At 41.5% G+C, this 23,736-nt stretch overlaps 1 protein-coding gene across 2 annotated transcripts in view; it reads right to left on the reverse strand.

The window, feature by feature from the left end:
• LOC125465087 (3-hydroxyisobutyrate dehydrogenase, mitochondrial-like) overlaps positions 1-23,736 on the reverse strand; it is a 135,244-nt gene that overhangs the window by 110,199 nt on the left and 1,309 nt on the right. Inside the window, exons 2-3 of one of the 2 annotated variants that reach the window (XM_048558217.2) lie at positions 21,378-21,428; positions 19,648-19,808 (exon numbers count right to left, since the gene is read on the reverse strand). In XM_048558217.2, coding sequence (XP_048414174.1) covers positions 19,648-19,794 — 147 coding nt within the window. In that variant the 5' untranslated portion in view covers positions 19,795-19,808; positions 21,378-21,428. The remainder of the gene's footprint in view (positions 1-19,647; positions 19,809-21,377; positions 21,429-23,736) is intronic. The other variant, XM_048558208.1, reaches the window with a different exon arrangement.

Here is a 23,736-nt window from a genome sequence, read left to right on the forward strand (position 1 = left end):
GGTTGAAGCAGTTAATGTAGGGGGAATGTTGAAGTTGCGGCAGGGCTCAGGGTGGCTGTCTTCTCTGGGGTTGCTGGCTGTGGAGGCCGTGTGACCCTGCAGCCAAAAAGGTATCAATGTGGACTTCACAAGCTTCAAAATCTCCTTCCCCCACTGCATCCCAAAACCAGCCCAGCTTGTCCCCTGCCCCCCAAAATATTTTGCTTAAGTCCAGAATATCAAAATGTGACATCAATTTGAATGGAGATTTTGAAAAATAAAACTTGTGCAAAACCTGATAATCTGATGTTTTAAAGTTGCTTCTTTGAAAAAAACTGACAAGAACCATTTCCAACGTACATTCTCCCATCTCTAATCAATGGTACTTGAACAGTGTGCAATTCACCAAAGACAGTTTTCCATAGATAGCTGCAAAACTCTCAAATTTAAGAGCCAAATTACATAGCAAGAGAAAAAATATAGTCCACTTATGTTGTGTCAAGAAATTTAGCAGCTATCAAAACAGTGACTAACCAATGCTTGTCAGTTTATTAATGGATCCATAGAGAGGGCCAAACACCCAACCATTTTAAAATGAAGTTGCAGCTTTCGGTTTACGGTCTAATAGTCAAAAGCTCCAATTTCCACCCCCCTTCACCGCACCCCCCCTGTCTTTTATAGTATCACCAGCAGAAAATAAAATTTAAGTGACAAGATAACCTTAAGTGGCATTATCAACAATCTGTAGCCCTCCAGAAACAACAGAACTGTGATCAAACATCTTGTTAGCAGTCAAAATCCTCACAAATCTTATGTTCAGGCAAGGCTGCATCACTATACAACTTCTGATACTTGTTTTACATGGCTTCATACTAGATGGAAATAGTTTCATTTTTACCTGTTGTTTGTCAGTGTCTCCAGCAATGGCTGATCCTCCTTGGCAAAATCTGAAGGCACCAAGTCAGCTCCCAATAAAGTAGTGCACAAGAGAAAACCCCAAGGAAAGTACTCACACACCTAGGAGCAGGTGAGTGGAAGATCCAGAGACAAGCAATTTGAAAGTAGCAGTGAAAAGTAACACAGCAAAAAAACCTAACAGGCAATTGACTGACAGGAGGTATGAACAGACCTCCAAGAGACATGCTGAGCAGGGATGAGGATAAATGTACAGTTACCATTCACAAAAGCAAAACAAGGAAAAAGAGGTCCTGCATATTCAAACAGAAGTTAGGCTCCAAATTAAGCAAGGACAAAAAACAAAACAATTCCCTTTGCAAAAGGGAAAACTGGCATAACGGCAAAGCAGATTAGAAAGACAAATCTGACTCAAAGATGGATGTGGTAAAATTGAGCTCTAGTTTGTGTCACTGACACCAGTCATAGGGAAGCGAGATCTGTATTGTTGGGACTATCCACACCTGAACCATATTGGGATTAGTGTTCCAGAGAAATAGACAGTTTAACCTGAATAATGGGTGCGAGGGATCAAATTTGGAATGTACTCAATGAAACAGGCAGAGAGAAAGCTGTTCATCTTGATAAACTGACAGAGCGGAAGAAGAGTACAAATCTGAAAGTACAACAGCTAGGATGAGCGGTTACATGACTAATAAAAATGACAAAATTAAAGGCACTGTATTCAAATGATACAGCAATCAAAACAAATTAACCCAGAGTGCAACTTAAAAAATCTGTTAGCTATTACCAAAACATGACTGCAGGATGTCAGATGGGGGCCTGAATATTGACATATACATTACATTTAGGAAGGATGAGAAACTATGAAAATCTGATAACGTTGTTAAATGATGTTATTAGCACGAGACAGAGACTGAAAGTTCAGGAATCAGAACGTACAAGTAAAAAGTCAAACATTTCTGATTCACTTCTGAAAGGTCTGTGAACCAAAACATGAACTATGATTTCTCCCCATAGTTGCTGCCAAACCTGGGAGGCTTTCCTCAGGATTTTCAGTTTTTGTTTGAGTATGTCCAAGTAGTTGGGTAAAGATGAGAAATAATAAAAGCAAGAGGTCATTTGTGGGATTGGCAAGGTCTGACAAGTTACTGCAATAAATGCTGAAGGGGGTTGGAAGCTGTAACTACATAAACGGGAGGGGGGGGTGGGGAATAAAGAACACATGGACATAGTCAACTTAGAAATGGAATTCAGAGCATTTCCAGGATAGTTTGAGAGCAGCAGGCTCCACAGTCAACCAGAAAACTGGTTAAACGAGATCAAGTATTGTACAAGGTGATGGGATCAATTAAGGACTTTGTGGTGAATGCCTCCTCAAGCAGCAATGACCATTATATGATTGAATGTTACATTTGGCCATCTGTGTCTCTGCATCTGCACTCAGGGACAATTTCATGGACTACAAGATAGCAAAGTAAAATGGCAAAACAAGGTAAAGAACCAGGTCAAGACAGGTCCAGTGGCAGACATAAGGAGATATTTCAGAATGTGACGAAGAAAAATTCTGACAGGATGATTTACTAGCTGCAGTTAACTAAGAATTTTCCTGAGAAAAGCATATAATTGTGCAAACATGAGTGGCAGGATGGAAGGTTGGTCAAATTTTTAAGAAGTAATGAATGGCTAAAATATTAAAAAGAGAGAGAATACATTAGACGAGTACAAGAGAAAACTAGCTCTAAAACGTGAAAACCTGATCGTAAGACATAGAGATAGTTTTTTCTAAAAAAGATTGGTTGGTCCGGTTTTATAAAAAGGATCAAGTACTGACCTCTCAGACAATACAGGATTACGGTAGCTTCTGGTAGAAAGTGAAGTACTGTTTCTAATTGTAGCTTCCAAAAGACCATAAGACAGGGGAGTGGAAATTAGGCTATTTGGCTAATCAAATCTACTCTGCTATTCAATATTGGCTGATAAGTTTCTCAATCCTTTTCTCATGGCTTCTCAACACCTTTGATCCCTTGACAATCAAGGGCATCTCTGTCTTAACATACTCTATGACCTGGCCTCCACAACCTGTTGTGGCAGTCAATTCCATCAATTCACCATGCTTTGACTCAAGTTTCTCCTCATCACCATTCTAAAGGGTCTTCCCTTTATTCAAAGGCTGGGTTCTCAGGTCCTAGTCTCTCCTGGCAAATGGAACATCTTTCCATCTTACCATATTTGGTAAATTTCAATTAGATCCCCTGTCATCCTTCTAAATTCCAGTGACTACAGACCCAGAGTCCTCAAATGTTCCTCATACATTAAGCCTTTCATTCCTGGGATCTTTCTCATGAACCTCCTTTGGATCTGCTCCAGGGTCAATATGTCCTTTTTGAGATTATGGGGCCCAAAATTGCTCTCACTATTCTAAGTGTGGGCTGGTCACAGCTTTATAGAGTCAGAAGTACATCACTGTTTTTATATTCTAACCCTCTTGAAATAAACCCTTATACTATTTGCCTTGCTAACCACGAATTCACCCCGCAAGTCAACCTTAGACTAAGACTCCCTAGTCCCTTGGCACTTCAGATATCCAAATTTACTCCCCATTTAGAAAATAGTCTATGCCTCTAATCTACCAAATTGCATGACCTCACACTTTCCCACATTGTATTCTTCCAGCCACTTCTTTGCCCACTTTCCTAACCTATGTCAATCCTTCTGCAGCCTCCACATCTCAATACTATCAGTCTCTCCACCTGTCTTTGTATTATGTGAAAACTTAGGCAGAATGCCTTCAGTTCCTTCATCTAGACCATTATTGTATAAAGTGAAAAAGCTACGGTCCCAGCACTTAACCTTGTGGAACACCGCTAGTCACCCTGCTGCCATCCTGAAAAGGACCATTGTATCCACACTTTGCTTTCTACCAGACAGCCAATCTTCTATCCACGCAAGCACCTTGCCTCTAACACCACAGGCTCTTTTCTTCTTCGACAGCTTCCTGTGTATCACCTTGTCAAAGGCCTTCTTGAAGTCTAAGTAGATATCAATTGGCTCTCAAGTCTAATCTGCTAATTACCTCCTCAAAAAAATTCTAACAGATTTGTCAGGCATGACCACCCCTTGATGAAACCATGCTGACTTTGCCCTATTTTATCGTGCACTTGCAAGTATTCAGAAATCTCATCCTTCACAATAAACTCCAAAATCTTAGCAACAGAGGTCAGGCTAAAATCAGCCTATAACTTCCAGTCTTTTGCCTTATTCACTTCTTGAACAGGGAGGTTACACCCAATTTTCCAATACTCTCGGACACTCCCCGACTCCAGTGATTTCTGAAACAGTATCACTAACCCGTCCACCATCTCCTCAGCTAACTCCTTCACAACTCTGGGCTGTAATCCATCTAGTCCAGGTGATTTGTCCATCTTCAGTCCTTTCAGTTTATCTAGCACCTTCTCTTTGGTGATGGCCACCATACTCACCTCTACCTGGACTTTTTTGGATATATTTTGTGTCTTCCACTGTTAAGACTACAAAAGTATTGTTCAGTTCCTCTGCCATTTCTTTGTTCCCTGTTACTATTCCTCTCATCATTTTTTAGCTGTTCAATGTCCACTTTTACCTTTTGTTTGCCCCTTAGATTGCAAAAATTTCTTCAGATATTTTCTTTTATATTACTGGCTGGCATACCTTCATACTTTATCTTCTCCCTCCTTATTTCTTTTTCAGTTGTCCTCAGTGTTCATAGGCTTCCCACTGCCCTTCGCCATATTATCTTTCTTTTCCTTTTGCTGTCCCTGACTTCCCTTATCAGCCATAGTACCTTGTCCTCCCTTTTGTATGCTTCTTTTCCCTAGGGATAAATTTTTAAACCTTGTCTTCCAACTTATTCCCAGAAACTCCTGCCTTGGCTGTTCCACTTCTTTCCTGCTCAGCTCCTGAGTCAATTCTGGTTAGCTCCTCCATCTTGCCTCTGTCATTGCCTTTATTCAAATGTAATACCATTATATCTGATTCCAGTTTCTCCTGCTCAGTTGCCAAGTAAACTCTGTCATATTATGGTCACTTCCTCCCAAGGGAGCTCAAAGTGAAAGGAATCCTTATCAAATCTGCCTCACTGTACATCACTAAATCCAGAATTGTCAACTCCCTAGCAGGCTCCACAACAGGCTGCTCCAAAAAAAGTCAGACATTCCACAAATTCCTTTTTATGCAAACCAACAGCCAACCCATTTTTCCTAGTCCACCCACATTGAAATCCCCCTTGATCACTGGAACTTCGTCTTTCTTACACCATGAGATAGAAAAGACATGATCTTGTGCCTCACATCCTGACTGTTGAGGCCTGTACCAAAGTCCTATTACAGTCATTTTACCTTTGTAGTTCCTCAGTTTCACCCACACAGATTAATCATCTGACCCAGAGTCATTTCTTGCTCTTCATTTAGTTTCATTTCTTACTCAAGGCAATCCTACTCTCCATGCCCACCTACCTGTCTTTTCAATAGGATGTATATCCTTGATTACTTAGTTCCAGTCCTGATCTCCTACAGCCACATCTGATGTCCACCACATCATACTTGCCAATTTCAGACAATACATTCAGTCCTGTGTTTAGCATCCTTCTTTGTTTTGCCATCCCTTAATCAGATGTGCTTGAAGTTACACTCCTAACCCTTTCCAAACTGTCATATTTTGTGCTCTAGGGACTTTAAACAAACTCTCTGGAGTTCTTTTTTTTTTAAATACTTTTCCACACAGTTGAATTCACCTGCAGAGATGTTAACCTGCTGCTTTGTTTCCCCAGTCATCATACTTCTTGGAGTTTTATCCTTTCCTTCCCCCTGACCTTTAGTTTAACAAGGACTGTTGACCACCCTATTTACCTTTTTCACTACAGCATTGGTCCCAGCTGCTATCTTAAAGATTCGACTTTACTGGGGAATTACTTCCTCAACTCTCCAGAAAAAAATTCCCATCGTGGGTTAAAAATTACTAACTTGTCCATTATACTCGAGCAGTCAGCTTTTCTTCAGCAATCCCAACAACCGCCCACAATCCCTCAGTAACACTTTTCATTTCCATAAACGTAAGAGGTAGATCTGCATAACGTGAACATTAATTGGTCTGCTTGTTCACACTAGATTTAACTGCATCACAACAAAACACCATCAGGTCTCAAAAACCAAAAGAACCACAGATGCTGTAAATCAGGAAGAAAAAACAGAAGTTGCTGGAGAAGTTCAGCAGGTCTGGCAGTATTAGTGAAGAAAAAAATCAGAGTTAATATTTCAGATCCATTAACCCTTCCTCAGAACTGATTTTTCTGTAGTTGTCAGACCTGTCCAGCTTTTCTAGGAAATTCTGTTTTTGGTGACATCAGGTCTCACTCTTGAAAAATACATTGACAGACTTCAGAATCATCCTGACATCCTGCGCCCCTGGGTTCTTCATTACTTACAATCAGCGTAAAGCTGTCTTAAACGCCTTGAATTTGTTGGTGAGGTTATGAATGACCTTGTAACTGTTGACAGGATATCTGATCAGCCTTGGCTACTTCTCCCAGGGTCCCTCTTGTTGTGGCACTTGCTTGTGGGTGCATTTCCACGACATTTCAAGAATGGAACTGCCATCACCTTCTCAAAGAGCAGCAAGAGAATGGAAAACTCAGTGCATAACTCCAAAGCTTACAGAAAGTTTTTATCATGAGGCAAATTTTTCTCTCGACTTTACCCTACCTTGCTGACACTTAAAAAAACACTTCTGAAAAATAGTTCATCTCACCAGAGGCTGCATCAAGTCAATGTACATCCAAAACCCAGCTCAAATTCTATTCATTTTGTCAAGTGCAATACAAAGCACATGCTAAAAAATATTTCACATAAAACCCAGAGTATGCTTAAAAATCAATTTACCCCCACTAACTAACATTAATGGGTCCTTTCAAGCAATTTCAGAACTAAGATTCCAATCTGCATCTTGAACAAAAACCAACCAGTTTTTAAAAACTTAGACCAAACCCTGTATACCAAGTGACATGAAAATCCATATGTTTGTGCAACATATTGTTTAAAAACAGCCAAAGAGGAACAAACAGGGGCGAAAACATGATTTCTGAGGTCTAGTGGAGTCAATAAGGATGGACTGCAGATGCTGCACTTGCAAGTTAAAAATCTCTACCTGTCTCTCCCTAGCTTCTGTCAACTTCTCCCTTTCAACAAGCTTATCTCAACATTACACCATTATAAATTCCTTTGCTAATCACTTACTGGGTGAAATTGTAAGTTGGTGGCTCTTCTCAGGTGTGTCTGCTTTCTTTTCAAAGCTGCCATCAATCCTCCTCAACATCAGCACTTGCAAGCTAACAATGATTTAAACAAACCAGTTTTCCATGCCAAAACACTTGAGTATTGTCAGATAACAACACACGAGACAAGTTATTCCAATCAGGTGCCTCCTCGCCCAAAGAACCTAACCAATACTAACTAATTTAACTATTGCTTTGACATGATCGACCAACCATCCTTCGCCTGGTGATATCCAGTCCAGATTTTGGATGCCTGACTCCAACCCCTTGTGCATTCTCCATCCCTTCACCTCAAACTACAGATGTCACCTGGTCCAAGACCATTCTCCAGAAGACCTTTGTTAAAATCATCCATAGCGTGTCTCAAAATAAAAATCTAACCTTTTACAAGCTTTTGATCGTTCCAGCCTCATTTTATTGGCTCAGCAGCCTTTTTTGTTAACACTGCTCTGACATCTTCATTATGTTCGGATGTATTTAAAGTCTATCGGTTTTTATTTACATACCATGCAGTAATTTTACGTGAAAAAACCACAGTAACAGAAAAGTGACCTTCATCTTGCTCAGCATTATGACCGAATCTTACTGGCACAGTATGGTTCGTGGGTATCACAGCTCCCCACCGCTGCTGCACTTCTAATCATCCTGTGACTTTGTTGAATAACTTCACAAAATATTGCTGCGCAAGGTCAATGCAACAGACTCATGACAGACCTTGCCTTTGCATCTCATTATTTAACTTTACTACAGCATTATTTCATGGAATTGAAAATCTGATCCAGTCAAAAACATGTCTAAGGATTTGTTTAAAATACTGACTACGGAGATGAGCACATTGTTTACAGGCCAGGATGTATTGCCTACTTTTAACTGGTGGGCAATCTTGGTGAATTGCTATGGGCTACACACTGCAGATATACCCACAGCAATGGGATAGTGATTGGGATTCCTCTGCAGCTGCTCAAGCTTCAAAAGTAGACAGACAGTCATGAGTCTGCCAGGTGTTCTTTAAGGAGCTTTGGCATGGTGTTGCCGTGAATGCTATAAATGGTACATACCACTGACATGGTGGTGGTAGTACATGGAATACTTTATTTTAGATGGTGTCAAGTTTCTTGAAGATGATAGAATAGCATTTCATTCAGGCATACTCCTTATATATGTTGGCCTGGCATTGGGTAATCAGAAGATTAATCACTCTCAATGCTATTCTTTGCCTCTGACCCAGTGACAGCCACAGTGACATGTGTTTTGTTCCTTCACTGGAATGCAATTCAGCTTGCAAGACGACATCTGTTGAGCAAAAGGCAATGTCCTGGAGGGGTTTCCTGAACTATGACAATCCATTTGGTCTAAGCAGGTCAACAACACATTCAGAAGGGGATCCCTGTTTTTTGACAGTGAAGAAATAGCACTTACAGGATTGAGAGAGGGACAGACAGACAGAGCGGGGGAGTTTGGAAGTGGTAGTTATTTGATGGGTTTGCTATTCTTGTCCTGCTACAAGTTCAAGGTCAAGGCTTCAGGTTTAGTAAGATCTATTGTAAGGAGAGAGTTGCTGCAATGTGTTTTCTGGATTGTGCACTCAGCTGCAACCGTGAGCGAGTAATAGTGAACACGGTAACCATCAGATAGGATGCATTGATTATTGTTGGAACTGTAACAAGTAGATTTAATTACATGTCTGGTGTACCTTCTAAGATGGTAGATAGGCTTTAAAGGAGTTAAGTTAGATTCTGCAGAGATTTCTGCCTAGGATTTAATCTTGTCACCACAGTATTCATTTCCTGCTACATTTCTAGTCAATGGAAAAGCAATTACTCAATTGGGACAGCAAGTGTTCAATTGAATTTGACCTACTTTCCTTAAAATGGACTTACAGACCTGTGCAATTTTGCATGTCATTAGGCCAATTTCAGTATTATAACAATAGCAAAACAGTCAACAATGATTGCAATTAGCTGTCAAGAACATATCCCTAGTACAGAGGCTTGGGGACTGCTTTGCAGAACGCCGATGCTCCGTTCAGACTAAGCAACTGCACCTCCCAGCTGCGAGCCATTTTAACACCCCTTCCATTCCTCAGGCAACATGTGGCACCACTGGAGGCCCAGGATGGTCAACAATGCCACCTGAAGGTTGCAGGAACAGCAACACATATTCCACTTGGGAACCCTGCTGTCCAATGGTATCAGTGTGGACTTCACAAGCTCCCCTCCCCCTAGTGCTTCCGAAGACCAGCCCAGCTCCTCCCCACCTCCCTAATCTGTCCTTCCTCCCACCTCAAGGCCCACCCCCATCTCCTACCTAACCTCATCCCAACCCCTTGACTTGTCCATCCTCCCTGGAATGTCCCATCTCCTCCCTAACTCCCGACCTATGCTCACCTTTACTGGCTCCATCCCCGCCTCTTTGGCTTGTCTATCTCCTCTCCACTTCTCCTGTATCCACCTCCCCCTCCCTCCCTATTTATGTCAGAGCCCCCTTCCCCTCCCCATTTCTGAAGGGTCCAGGCCAGAAACGTCAGCCTTCCTACTCCTGTGATGCTGCTTGGCCTGCAGTGTTCATGTAGCTCTACATCTTGTTATCTCAGATTCTCTGGCATCTGCAGTTCCTACTATCCCTAGTGCAATTGTCAGGGTGTTGACATGGATATAGCAAGGTCTTGGGCCATGTGTTCAGCCATATATTTTAACAGTGCAATGAACTGAATTAGTTGAAAATGCACTTCACATCTGTGATAGTTAAGAACTTGAAGCACAAGGACACTTATCTCTGTACTTCTGATGCCAAAAGCAGAGCCTCAAAACAATGCCAAGTAACCTTGAAGCAGTATTTTTGTTTCAATACTAGGATTCTGATATTTCATGGACGCATAGTGTTTTTAAATAGTCATGGTTAATCAAGTTTTCCGTGTTATTGTGTCTGTTCCAATCTACATCAGCAAAGGTTAGGATTAGTCACTGTGCCTAGAGTAGTTTACTGCAACAAAGTGCCAGGCCGAATAAAAGTTTGCCATATTTGGATTTAGGAATGAGTCAAATTCAGCAAACAGACTAATGATGCCAAACATGTATCCACTGGCAATCATAATTGTGGGAGTTCAACACAGTGCTTCCAAAAGAAAAACAAAAAGCAAAAAAGGTGCTAGATTCAGGTAAACTGACTTAAAAGTGATGCACTCAAGTTGCCCATATTAAGTTGGGATGATTAATTAGTAGACAAATGGCAAAACCAAAAAGGGGAACTGTTCCTGAGAGAATGCCATACGATTGCACTCAGTTGTATGATTGCCTTTGTGCAGGCCAGAACAGGATGGACAACTGCCTGATCAGTCTGAACCAGGAGATTGCCCTTGACACTAAATCGCACTCTTACATCAGGGAAGTGCCCTCCAAAAACAGGTTTTGGGGGTGAAATCCACAATTTGACTAGACTCCACCAACGATGTTGGTATAGAGCAGTCTCAATCGTCAGGTGTGATTAGTTCTGGAGTCAAATAGAGCTGCCACTCTCTCCTGCCTTGTATCATACAGAATCTTTTGCCAAGTCCATCCAGAAGGACACAAGCCCAAAGTGTGCCAATTCCAGGCACTGGAGGCCTGCAGGTCAAAGTCTCCCTCAAACATGGGCGATGTAGTCATCTGCTGCTCAGATTCACCATCTGTGTATATCAACACAACAGCAACCATGCCTAGTTCCAACTGGCCTTGGGAGCCACGATCTTTGGGAACTGGTTTGACTGATCTTTCATCACTTTCACCATCAGGCCAGATTACCTGAAAGTGCTGGGAACTAGTTTGGAGGGACTGGGCAGTGCCCAAAAATAAAAACCACACTTAGCTTCAGCACATTGCCAAATTGAGGCAAAAACTGGGCATTTGGAAGCACTGGCCCCTCTCCACTGCAGGTAAAAACCTGTTCATCAGATTTGAACTCTTGTCAGTATTGCTGCACATGGTGCAGGTCTTGCTTATTCCCCAAGACTGCATAGCTGCAGTCACCGAGTCATCTTCCACTTCATCTGTAGGGGAAAGATGGACTGTGTCTGCAGAGACATCATGTGCAAAGCACTAGATAATTTTGGGGAGGGGTGGAGAATCATATACCCAATGCTACCCTGATCCTGATGGCCAGCTTTGAGTGCAGTTGCATCAAGCTGTGTATAGACCCGTGGCACTGAAACACCAAGTGTCATTATGTACTCAGGCTCCACCTGTCTGCAGCGTTACAGCTTGGATCTGGCCTCATTGCCATGGAATACTCCAAGATGTGTGAATTGTGCTGTCTCACCAGTGCCTCGTGAAAGAAGTTTTGAAAAAAAAAAACACGATTAACTACAAGTCCATCGAGCAATGGTCACCATATAATGTCCTAGAGACCCTGGGGGGAGGAGGAAAAAGTGGGGCGGAAGGATCTGGTTGCAGTCTCCTGAGCAGACTGTCAAAGTATTTTGGTAGAATGTGTATCAAAGTTTACACCACATTAATAAAATTAGAAGGGTGGCCAGAAGCAATCTGTTGTCCTTAAACCCTTACTACAGTAACGTTGCCAATCAAAATAAAAGGAAATGGAAAACATTCCAAATGATTATGTAGGGTATGCAACTGAAGGAGAATAAAGAAAGGAAGTTTGTATTTGAGCGATGCAATAGAAACGTGCACTGAGTCAAGAGTTCAACAAAGTTAATGGGAGCAAATCCCTGGGACCAGATGGTTTCTCTCCTTAGGTTTGAAAGCAAATAGTTGAGAACACTGAAAGATTTATAGCTTTGGTGTTTGTAAAGTTCTTTGGTTCAGACGTGCTCCTTTGGATTGAAAAAAATCACTGTCAGTCATTTTTTCAATGAAAAAAGACACAAGAGCAACCAGGGAAATGTAGACCAACAAGCCTAATAGCTGTTGTCACAAAGCTGCTAGGATCTATTAAGAACAGTTGGTAGAGACCACTCAGTCAAGCCTGTTCTACTTTTACCTAGAACAATAGACATCAAGTGAATGATAAGCTTTGTTGGCAATTTCAACAAAAATTACTGTGGTGTCAGTAATTTGGTAGAATGCCTCATCACAAGCACTGAGACATAGTTTGGTTGGTGTTGAGAAGGGCACTATCCATCAGATCCTTAATGTTCACCTGGATTCTCTGGCCCCCACACGCTGCCTTGAAAACAGCTGTGCTGGTGAAGAGAGACTGTTACACATCTCCTTCTGGAATTTGCCTTTGTAAACGAACAGTGTCTAGAGAAAGATGCAGTGGTTTTTGAGCAGTTTTGCTACACAGGACACTGTGTTCTATGGGTTGTTGCCTGAGGATCCCACCAAGACAAAGATTGCATCTGGGAGGACCATCAATTCAGTGATAGATGCTCTTTGGTCTGCCCAAACCTTGTTGGTCTTTCAGTGTAACAGAGTTGACCTCAGCCAAATGAGGCAGACTGGCACATTCCAAAGGTCCAGGACTACATGCTGAGGGATGCACTGAAGCACCCGAGGATGACGTCTAAAGTCTTAGTAACCACCATCTAAAAAAGGTCTTTCTGGCAAAATAATGATCTGTTCAATTGTCAGACCCAATTGTCAAAGTGAACAAAAAAGTTTCCTCCATAAATAGAAAATGCCTCACTTTTGCAATTGTAGAGAAGTCCAGATTAAAAAGTCAAAATTCCAAAGTTTGTTTGATGTTTCACCCCTTGTGCAAACAATATACACAACAGATTTAGACCTTTATGTACTTATGATTTTTCTTCAAAATTAGCCCAAGTACAAAACAGAAGACTGATCCAGACAGCCCAAAATTGCAATACTTCTACATTCTATGATGGGGAAAACAAAAAGCCACTAAGCCTAGACTTGGCTCTAAGATATTAACAGCTACAACTCTGCAGAGACTTATTTATACAAGACCATAACCTTTGGATTTGAGATTCCATGGTAAGAATTTAAGCCTGTTTCATTGGTTTGGTGTAGCATTGAACTCCAATCAAAGATGTCATTCATGTTACAATTATACAGTGGCTGCTTTGTTAAGAACAAAAAACAATAGAAATGTAATCAACATGGATTTGTGTAGAATTATGAAAGTAAGACATTAATTAAAAACACTTATTAGCAAAAAGTGAAACAATGAGAAAAAATGCTTGGAGGAAGCTAAGAGGGATCACCCGCTCAGCCCTATATAATAAAATACTCCAGCCCTACCTTATGTACGATGTGCTGGGGTCTTCCATCGTTTCAGATGGAAATATTTGTGGAGCTTCCTCTGTGACTTGTTTAATTGTCCACCACCATTCACAACTTGATGCAGCAAAACTGCTGAGTTTAGATCTGATCTGTTAGCTATGGAATCACTTAGCACTATCACTTGTTGCTTATGCTGTTTGGCAGGCATGCAGTTCTGTTTAGTAGCTTCACCAGGTTGACCCATCATTTTCAGGTATGCCTGATGCTGCTCCCAGCATACCCTCCTACACTCTCCATTGAACTAGGTTCAACTCCCTTGCTTGATGGTCATGGTTGAGTGGGGATAGGCCAACCCATGGTGCCACAAGTTGTGCTGGAGTATAACGCTATTGCTTTTGATGAACCACAGCACCTCACATACTAGTCTTGAGTTACTCAATCTGTTTGAAGTCTGTCTCATTTAGCATGTTAATAGAATACCCTCCATCATGTTATGTGGCCTCAATGTGAAGCTAAACATTTGTCACCTCATGGACAGTGTTGTGGTCAATCATACCACCTCGGACATGGATGGATACAGCTACAACTGAGATAATTGGATCTTGTCCTGAGCATTATGCTTTTTCCACTTGGTTTTCTCACCACCAGTTGTAGGACCAGTGAAGCAGCAAGTGTCCTTTCAGACCCAACTGGTTTGATCAGTAGTGCTGCAGTCAAGCCAATCTGGGTCATGGACACAAATCTCCCACCCAGATTAGGTCTTGTATCTTGCCACTGATTTCTTCAGGTGTTGTTCAACACAGAGGAGTTCATCAACTGAGGAAAACTATACGTGGTAATAAGAACAACATTTCCGAGCATGTTAAGCTTAACACCAGGAGACTCTTGACATCAGAGTCAACATCAACTCCCAGGGCAATTCTCTCTTGACTGTGCACCTCTGCTGGTGGGACAGGACATATCTAGGGACAGCAGCGGCACCCAGAACATCATCATAGCCACAGAATCAAACCTCTCAGAAAAAGTCAGGCTGTTGCTCAGCTAGTCTGAGACAGCTCAGCCAATTTTGGATAACAAAAAGTGTGTAGCTGGATGAACACAGCAGGCCAAGCAGCATCTCAGGAGCACAGAAGCTGACGTTTTGGGCCTAGACCCTAGAGAGGGGGATGGGGAGGGGGTTCTGGAATAAATAGGGAGAGAGGGGGAGGTGGACCGAAGATAGATAGAGGAAAAGATAGGTGGGGAGGGTGGACAGGTCAAGGAGGCAGGATGAGGTTGGTAGGTGGAAAATGGAGGTACGGCTTGAGGTGGGAGGAGGGGATAGGTGAGAGGAAGAACCGGTTAGGGAGGCAGGGACGAGCCAGGCTGGTTTTGGGGATCGGGTGGGGGGACAGGACAAGCTGAGCTGAGGAAACACCTCCCACTCAAAACATTTTAACTCCCCCCTCCCATTCCTTAGATGACATGTCTATCATGGGCCTCCTGCAGTGCCACAATGATGCCACCCAAAGATTGCAGGTACAGCAAATCATATTCCGCTTGAGAACCCTGCAGCCCAATGGTATCAATGTGGACTTCACAAGCTTCAAAATCAATGCATCCCAAAACCAGCCCAGCTCGTCCCTGCCTCCCTAACCTGTTCTTCCTCTCACCTATCCCCTCCTCCCCCTCAAGCCACACCTCCATTTCCCACCTACCAACTTCATCCCGCCTCCTTGACTTGTTCGTCCTCCCCAGACTGACTTATCCCCTCCCCACCTTCGGTCCGCCTCCCCCTCTCCCTATTTATTTCAGAACCCTCTCCCCATCCCCCTCTCTGAAGGGTCGAGGCCTGAAACGTCAGCTTTTTGCTCCTGAGATGCTGCTTGGCCTGCTGTGTTCATCCAGCTTCACACTTTGTTATCCTGGATTCTCCAGCATCTGCAGTTCTCATTATCTCAGCCAATTTTGGCACTTGTCCCCCAAAGTGAAAAGAGGACAGTGCAGTCAACAACACTTTTTGCCATGGTTGATGCTAAGTTGCCCACCCAGTTTCATTTCTTTGTTGAGACATCATTAGTGTTTCATACAAAGAACAAAGAAAATTACAGCACAGGAACAGGCCCTTCAGCCCTCCAAGCCTGCACCAATCGAGATCCTCCGTCTAAGCCTATCATTTATTTTCTAAGGGTCTGCATTCCTTTGCTTCCTGCCCATCCATGTACCTGTCCAGACACCTTAAAATGACACTACTGTGTCTGCATCTACCACCTCTGCTGGCAACCCGTTCCAGACACCTACCACCCTCTACACAAAGAATTTTCCTCTTCTCACTTTGCACTCATGACCCCTAATAATAGAGTCCCCAATGCAGGGGAAAAAGCTTTTGCTATCCAACTTGTCCATACCCCTCATGATTTTGTAGACCTCAATCAGATCCCCCCTCAATCTGTCTTTCTAATGAAAATAATCCTAATCTACTCAACCTTTCTTCATAGTTAGCACCCTCCATACCAGGCAACTTCCTGGCGAACCTCCTCTGCACTGTCTCCAAAGCATCCACATCCTTTTGTTAATGTGACAACCAGAACTGTACACAGTACTCAAAACATGGACGAACCCACTGAGTGGCTTACTTGGCCATTTCAGTAGACAGTTGAAACACATTACTGTGGCCCTGCAATCACATGTAGGCCAGACCAGGCAAGGATGGTTTATCTCCTTTCATGAAGGACATTAGGTGAATCAGATGGGCTGCAGGTAAACAACAGCGAGCGTAAGAGCTGGGTGTCTCAGTTCCACAACAGAATTCAATGTCTGGAATGTTCCAGAGGATTCAGGTCATCCTTCCTGAATCACAGAAGGTTAGTGTGCAGGTACAACACAATCAAGAAAGTTAACAGATTGCAATGTTATATTGTAGGTGTAAATGAATGCAAGAGGAGGGAGGTTATGGTTCAGTTATACAGGGTGTTAGTGAGACTACATCAGGGGTACTGGTCACCATACTTATGGACAGATGTTGAAGCTTTGAAAGTAATTCAGAGAAGGATTACTGGACTAATACCCAGCATGGACAGATTGACTTGAGGGATGGCTAAATAGGCTGGATCTTGATACCCTGGCCTACAGAAAATTCAGGGATGTTTTAATTGAAACATAAAAAGATCCATGATCAGTAGATGGGGAAAGGATGTTTCCTTTACTGGGAGAATCTAGATTTAAGGGTTTTAGTTTAAAAAGTCATCCATTTAACAGATGAGGGGACAAATTTTCTGACAGTTGAGAGTCATTGGAATTCTCTGCCTTAAAAGGCAACGGATGAAGAATCTCATTTTTTTAGGGCAGAGGTTGATAAAGATCATCAAGGATATGCATGAATGTAGAACTGAGGTTAAAATCAGATCAGTCATTATTTTATTGGATGACAGCACAGATGTGAAGGAGTAAGTGGCCTACTCTTGTTAGTTGTTCGTCTCAAACACCTAGCTCATGTTGGAATTAATACAATACAACATAAATTAATCCAATTAGGAAGCCATAGAACAGTGATAGTGGGCAGATACACAACTTGGCAGGTTGTTACCATTCAACTGCAACTCATTTCATGACTTGTATAGCACAAAAGTCTAAAAAACACAGATGACAAAATCATGCACATTGTGAACAGTGCCACTGGAAGCAAGAATTATAAAAAGATATGGTAAATTAGGCAAATAACCAAAACTGGCAAATGGATGTCAAAATAGGCATATGCAACATCATACATTTTGGACAAAAAGCAAAAGGATAAAACTGTTTTCCAAGCAGTGAAAATCAAAAAAGTTAGGCAGTCCAGAAAGTCTTAGAGGCCCAGGTACACAGATCATTAAAATGTCATAACCTAGTGCAAAAAAGTCATCAAAAACTTTACATTCTGTTTGCCTTTCACATCTACAGTAATAGGCAGAGGTCAATAGATTCCTGTTGAACACTGAGGTTGTCAGGAGTAGGTTGGAATATGAAATTCAAAATGCCAAATAGATGCATCACAACCTTATTGAATGGCCAAACAGGTTTAAAAGGTCAAATGGCATTCCTCAGTTCCTAGTCTAGACATTTGATTCAAGAGGATGGAAACTGTACTTCAATACACAAAATACTGGTCAGCCCATACCTGCAGTCCACTGAGCAGCTCTGGACACTCCACTTTGGGAAGGATAAACTGGAGAGCGTAACTCAATTTGAACAAATGTCACAAAGTCCAAGCATTGATACAAGATGATAAATCAGCCAAATTAGGATTGAATGTATTGGAATTCAAACAATGGAATTTAAAACTATGACCAGTTGTTTTGAAGATATTAAGAGGAACATTTAGGGTAAAGAGCAACAATACTTTTTTTTGAAAAGCACCTTGTAATCACAGAACCTCAAGTGCCATATTGCCAACAAAGCTCTTGCACAGCATACCCACCAAAGAGAAGAAATATGGCAATTAATTTGCACACAGAAACATGAGGACCAAATGAACAGTTTTGTCATGTTTGTTGACAAAACTATTGGTCAGACCAGTGAGAATAACTTGCTTGCTCTTCTTCAAAATACTCCCATAGAACCTCTTTACATACACCTAGCTGGGCAGGTTTGGACTTAACTCATGAATCAAGCTCACAAAACAAATGGGAATATGGTCAATTTTCTTAATGTCTTCTGCAATTTGTAGAATTGTACTTGAGCAAGTCATTACCCTTCAGAGAAGGATAAGCAAAAGAACATTTTCTTCCCTCCCCATGAATGCTAGTTTTTTCGCTCTAAACAGTACTATTCCTCAAGATTTTTTTTATAATTGAGGCGTGGCAGTTGCTGACTTGCCAGCATTTATTACCCAACCATAGCTGCCCTTCTAAAAGAAGATGGTGCGGTGCCTTCTTGAGCTTCAGATTTGAAACAGGCTGTTCAAGGAGCCTTGGTGAATTTCTGCAGTGCATCTTGCACAGCACACACTGCTTGGCAATGATTATTAGGGGTGAGGGGTTGGATATTTGTGGATGTTATGCCACGTGATGGGCTGCTTTGTCCTGGGTGGCATCAAGCTTGAGTTGCACCCATCCATGGGAGAGGGGAGTATCCCAACACTTGCCTTCTAGATTGTGGACAGGCTTTGGGGAGTCAAGAGCAATATTTCCTCTAAGTTGCATATGCTCTGATGTTTGGCCAATGGCATTCAATATCAGCACTGACTTCAGATTGCAGAAATTGCATACCACACACAGGTCTCAGAAGCCCTTGTGGCCAACACAAAAAGGAGGGGAAAAACACTAGTTAGGAGTGGGGTTACTCACAACAAGATTCAAAGCCTCTGACCTGCTGCATTGGGACATGGATTTGTCTCAGTATCTGAAAAATCAGAAACAAATAGTGCTGACCACAGACATCCACAAACATCCTGACTTCTGACCTTACAATGGAGGTAAGACCATTGTTGAAGCAGCTGAAGATGTCTGTACCTAGGACATCACCTGAGGAGCTCAAACAGAGATGCACTGGAGTTGAGATGTCAGACATCCAACAACCACAACCATCTTCCTTTGTTCCAGGTATGACTCCAACTAGTGGAGAGTTTTCCCCCAATTCCAGTTTTGCAAGATTCCTTGATGCGAAGAGCATGCACTCTTCACCTCAAATTCTGTAGCTGTAACACTGTTCTGCATTATTACCCTGATTTCTCTGGTTAGCACACGAAACAATACTTTCCTCTGGATCTCAGTACATGTGGCAATAATAAGTCAATTTTTAAAAATATTTAAAAGTTGTACTCATTTTTAAATGGGAAGAATCAAATGTAAACTAACTGCTTGGAATCCAGTTAAATTTGAAATAAAAATAACTGGAAACAAACCCAAGCAATGTTCAAATCAACAATTGTCAAGAATGAATTTACATGAACATCATAACCTCAGAATGATTAAACCAACAGACAGCTATCCTCTGACAGATGCGGTTTTAGGATGCCTTTAGGATACCTATAATATGAACATGCTCTCAATTTGACCCTTTCCAAGGCTGGCCTTGCATTAGCCACATTCTAACCAAAGGCACTAATGCTACTTGCACACATTTTTAAAGATAAAGGACTGTCTGTAATTGGACCAGTTTTCTAATTATCATTTCATGAAATCCATTCTTACTTGATCTGCAACTGATTCAAAAAGGTGAGAATTAAGAAATGGAACAAATCACAACAGCAAAAATAAAAAAAAAATTGTCACAAACATGATTCTACAAAATTCAAGACCACTGAATTACCTGGGCTCCTAAGTCCTCTATTTCCTTGCATGATTCTGGGAAGACATCTGAAGCAATAATGGGATAGCCATGCTTTATGAGGTTCTTTGCCATTGGATTACCCATGTTGCCCAGACCAATAAATCCCACTTGGGCTTTCGAGGCCATTGATCTGGAAGACACTATTAGACCAGTCCTTTTTAATTACAACAGAGTGACACCTTTCATATTTTGCAAGTTACATTCATACTTAGTAAAGTCAAAAATGTATTTGGCTTTGCACAGGACTAACATAAAATAGGAGTAAACCCAAAAATGGGAAAAGTGTAGTTCGATGTCATTTATGCTGTTAGCCAATTTCAACTCATCCAGCTTGGGATATTACAATTCTGCTTTTCTCATTTCTCTAGTGACTTGCTTACAATTCTAAATTTCTTCTGCACATTCTTCTAGCTCTCAACTCCACTTAAGAAATGGAGAAAATATGGCATTCGTCACCATTGCTCACTACCTCATGAGAATCTATTCCAGGTTAGCAATAGCACAGTGTGGAAAAGAATCTCATCTCAAACACAGCAAACAAAATAGGAACAAGGTCGTGCTGCCCTTTGAGCCTGTGATGGCATGACCATGGCAGATCACCAACTCAGTTTCTGCTTTAAATGCCATAACTTTTGATCCCTTTAACCCCAAGAATTATACCTATTTCCTTTCCTTCTTGAAAAGAAGATTTTGGCCACAACTATTTTCTGAAAAAGGATCACTGAATTCAAAATATTTGTGCAGGCTAGGTGGATTGGCCATGCTAAATTGCCCATATAGTGTTCAGGGGTGTGTGGGTAATGGGGGGCTGGATCTGGGTGGGATATATCAAGGGGTGGTATGGACTTGTTGGGCCAAAGGGCCTGTTTCCACACTGTAGGGAATCTAATCTAATCAACTTTTTCCTCTTTACGAGAACTGCCAGAGTCACTGAGTTTCTCCAGCCATTTCATTTTTGTTTCAGATTTCTAGCATCCACAGTTACTTGTCTGGCAATACTTCAGGTGTGGTCTCTGCTGGGCCCTGCACAATTGCAGCAAAACATCCCTGCTTTCATACTCAAATCCTCTCACTATTTAGGATAACATACCGTTTGCCTTCACCCCCTGCTGCAATTGCATGCTTACACTCAGTGACTGGCATAAAAAGACAGCTCATTGCACCACCCTTTCATAATGTATCATTCAGATCATAATCCACTTTTTTGTTTTTGCTACCGAAGGGGATGACCTCACATTTAGACACATTATACCCCATCTGCTATGTATTTTCCCACTCAGTCAGCTTGGCTAAATTGTACAATTCATCTCAACATCCTCCTCAGTTCACCCTCCCACCCAACTTTGTCATAGGCAGACAGAGGCACATTAATTATTTAGATCAAGGAACTAAATGTAATGTTCTGTTCTGAGAAAGGGTCACTGAACCCCAAACATGAACTCTGATGTTTCTTTCTTCACAGATGCTGAGTTTTTCCAGCAACTTCTGTTTTTGTTACAAATGTAATGTGTTTTGGGAACAGCTCTGGTCCAAGCATTGATCCCTGCAGTACCCCACCAATCCAGTTTAAATCTACTTTTAAAAAACTTGTCCATTAGCTTAAGCAATCTGACCTAATAAGTTATAATACTCCAACTACTCTTCCTTCCTTTTCTACTTCAATTATGTGAATAAGAGGGTTGGAAAATTGTGTTTTTAAGCACAATTACCTGACTGAGAGTCAAATCTTCAAAATTCACCTCAGCAAGCTGTGTCAGTAACTATAAAAAAGATGAAATACACACGACAGGTATTATGTATTTAAAAACTGTAGTATGCATCCAAGTGTTCTCCATAGAAAAAGGTTTGGATGCTGCAATTTTAGACTCCCTCACACCACGATAATTTTATGCTCTATTTCAATAGTCAATGATTTATGGGTTATGTTGAAATCTGTACAAAGCACTGCTTCAGCCTCATGTACAATATTGTTTGTAATTCTGGATACCACTCGGCATTACACAGTGGAAAGGATCTGGAAAGCACTACCTGAGAATGTGGTGGAGGATTTACTATCTAGGCAGGGGGAAACATGCAAGGCTTCAAGGAGAATACAGAGGAATGGCAATAACTAAATTGCTCTTGGCAAGAGCCGACAGGTGTGATAGGCCTTATGCCCTTCTGTGCTGTAACAACTGTGATATTATAGGTAAACAGGGATCAAAGACCTTTTAGGTCAACAGAGACATTGAAACAAAATTCCTCAGTTTTGCCAGGAAACTTAGTATACGGAAATGGTATTTCAGGTGGATGTCTCAAAAATAGAATCTTCTCCTACATTTCTAACATAGTGGTACATTTACCCAATTACCTCCAAAAATGCTGTTCGAGGAAGTCATAAATTTATAACTGTAGTTTTATTGTATTAAGTGTAAACTGCATTATTAAGCAAAGATGAATTTAGTGTTTCATGCAAGTTTTAAATCATGGAGTTTTACTTTTTTAAATTTAGATATTTACAAGATGTAACATCTGTGTAGGCTTCTTCACCACAGAAGATCTGAACGACTACTATAAAATTAAATTGTTTTTGGAACAGTCACTGACGTAATGCAGGTTGATACAACGCTGCAACCAAGTTTTAAATTGTGATAAGGTCAAACCTCACGATAAGATGTCTGCCATACTTAGAAACGTTATTTATTAACTAGAGTGGAGGACAGGTCAACAGAATACAAATACATGAACCTGCCTCGCTCCCCTTCTCAGTGTACCCTTGATCAAGTTGCCAATGCAACTGCAGTTGCAGGCGATCTCCTTTTCTCCACTCAAGTCGTCATGCATTTCATCTTTACTGAATTCCTCCAAACCGTCTTCTGACCCAAAGTAGAAATTTATGCCTCACTAGTTTGTAAGCAATTACTCGTTCTATGCCCTTGATTTTGTGCCGTGTTTGATGCTGTTGACCATCACGACCACAACATCATATCTTCATTACACTCCAGCTTTGTAACTACTTTTCAATGGTTCCACTCTGAACTAACTGAAGTTGTTGCAGTGAGGGCTACACTTCCATCGATCCAAAATTCCCCTCTATGCTCAACTATGAAGACCTCTTCTTGGCCCATGACCTCTTCCACATTTACATGGTGCCCCATGCCAAAGTCATGAACTATCACAAGGCCAAAATATCAACACAGATTACCATCAACATTGTCGAAATAGCTGCATTCTCTCGTGTCAATGGTAACTATTTAATTTTCAACAGTATCTGCCATTAAAGATCAAGACTCATGTTTTGGGGCTGAACAAGAAAACTACACTCACCCTCGTTTCCAACTTCAAACCCTCCCCAGCAAAACGCATGTTGTCCAAAACAGATCAAGTATTACCATTCAACACGATAGACTGAATTCCAAATCCAACAGCAGATACAACATATATCCAATTTCACGAGACTGATCTATCCTCAGATTTTCAATTGCTGAAACCTTGGTCTATGATGGTACATCAATTTTGTCAACAAATTCCTCCCGCCTCCCATTCTTCATTCCACATGAATTCCAGCTTATTTGAAACTCAGTGACTGATGCCATTTCCCACAGTATTGTTCAACATAAAAAATGCTGTAAATGCAATTAAGTTCACTGAATGACCAACATTCACATAATTAGTGGGAAGGATGGCTAGATGATGTACATATCCATATTTTGGGCAGCATAGTGGCTCAGTGGTTAGCACTGCTGCCTCACAGCACCAGGGACCTGGATTCAGTTCCACCCTCAGCTGACTGTCTGTGTGGAGTTTGCACATTCTCCCAGTGTCTGCGTGGGCTTCCTCCCACAGTCCAAAGACATGCAGACTAGGTGGCTTGGCTATGCTAAATTGCCCATAGTGTTCAGGGATGCCTAGATTAGGTGGGTTAAAAGGGGGAATGGGTCTGGGTGGGTCAGTGTGGATTTGATGGGCCAAAAGGCATGTTTCCACACTGTAGTGATTCATTAAAAAATGAATCACTATAATTTTTAAGCAGCATTTAGCATAAAAAGGTGCCAATCTTGGTCAATCACCAATTGACCTTAGTTGGGG

The sequence above is a fragment of the Stegostoma tigrinum genome, chromosome 2, assembly GCF_030684315.1.
Source record: "Stegostoma tigrinum isolate sSteTig4 chromosome 2, sSteTig4.hap1, whole genome shotgun sequence".
Taxonomy (NCBI): domain Eukaryota; kingdom Metazoa; phylum Chordata; class Chondrichthyes; order Orectolobiformes; family Stegostomatidae; genus Stegostoma; species Stegostoma tigrinum.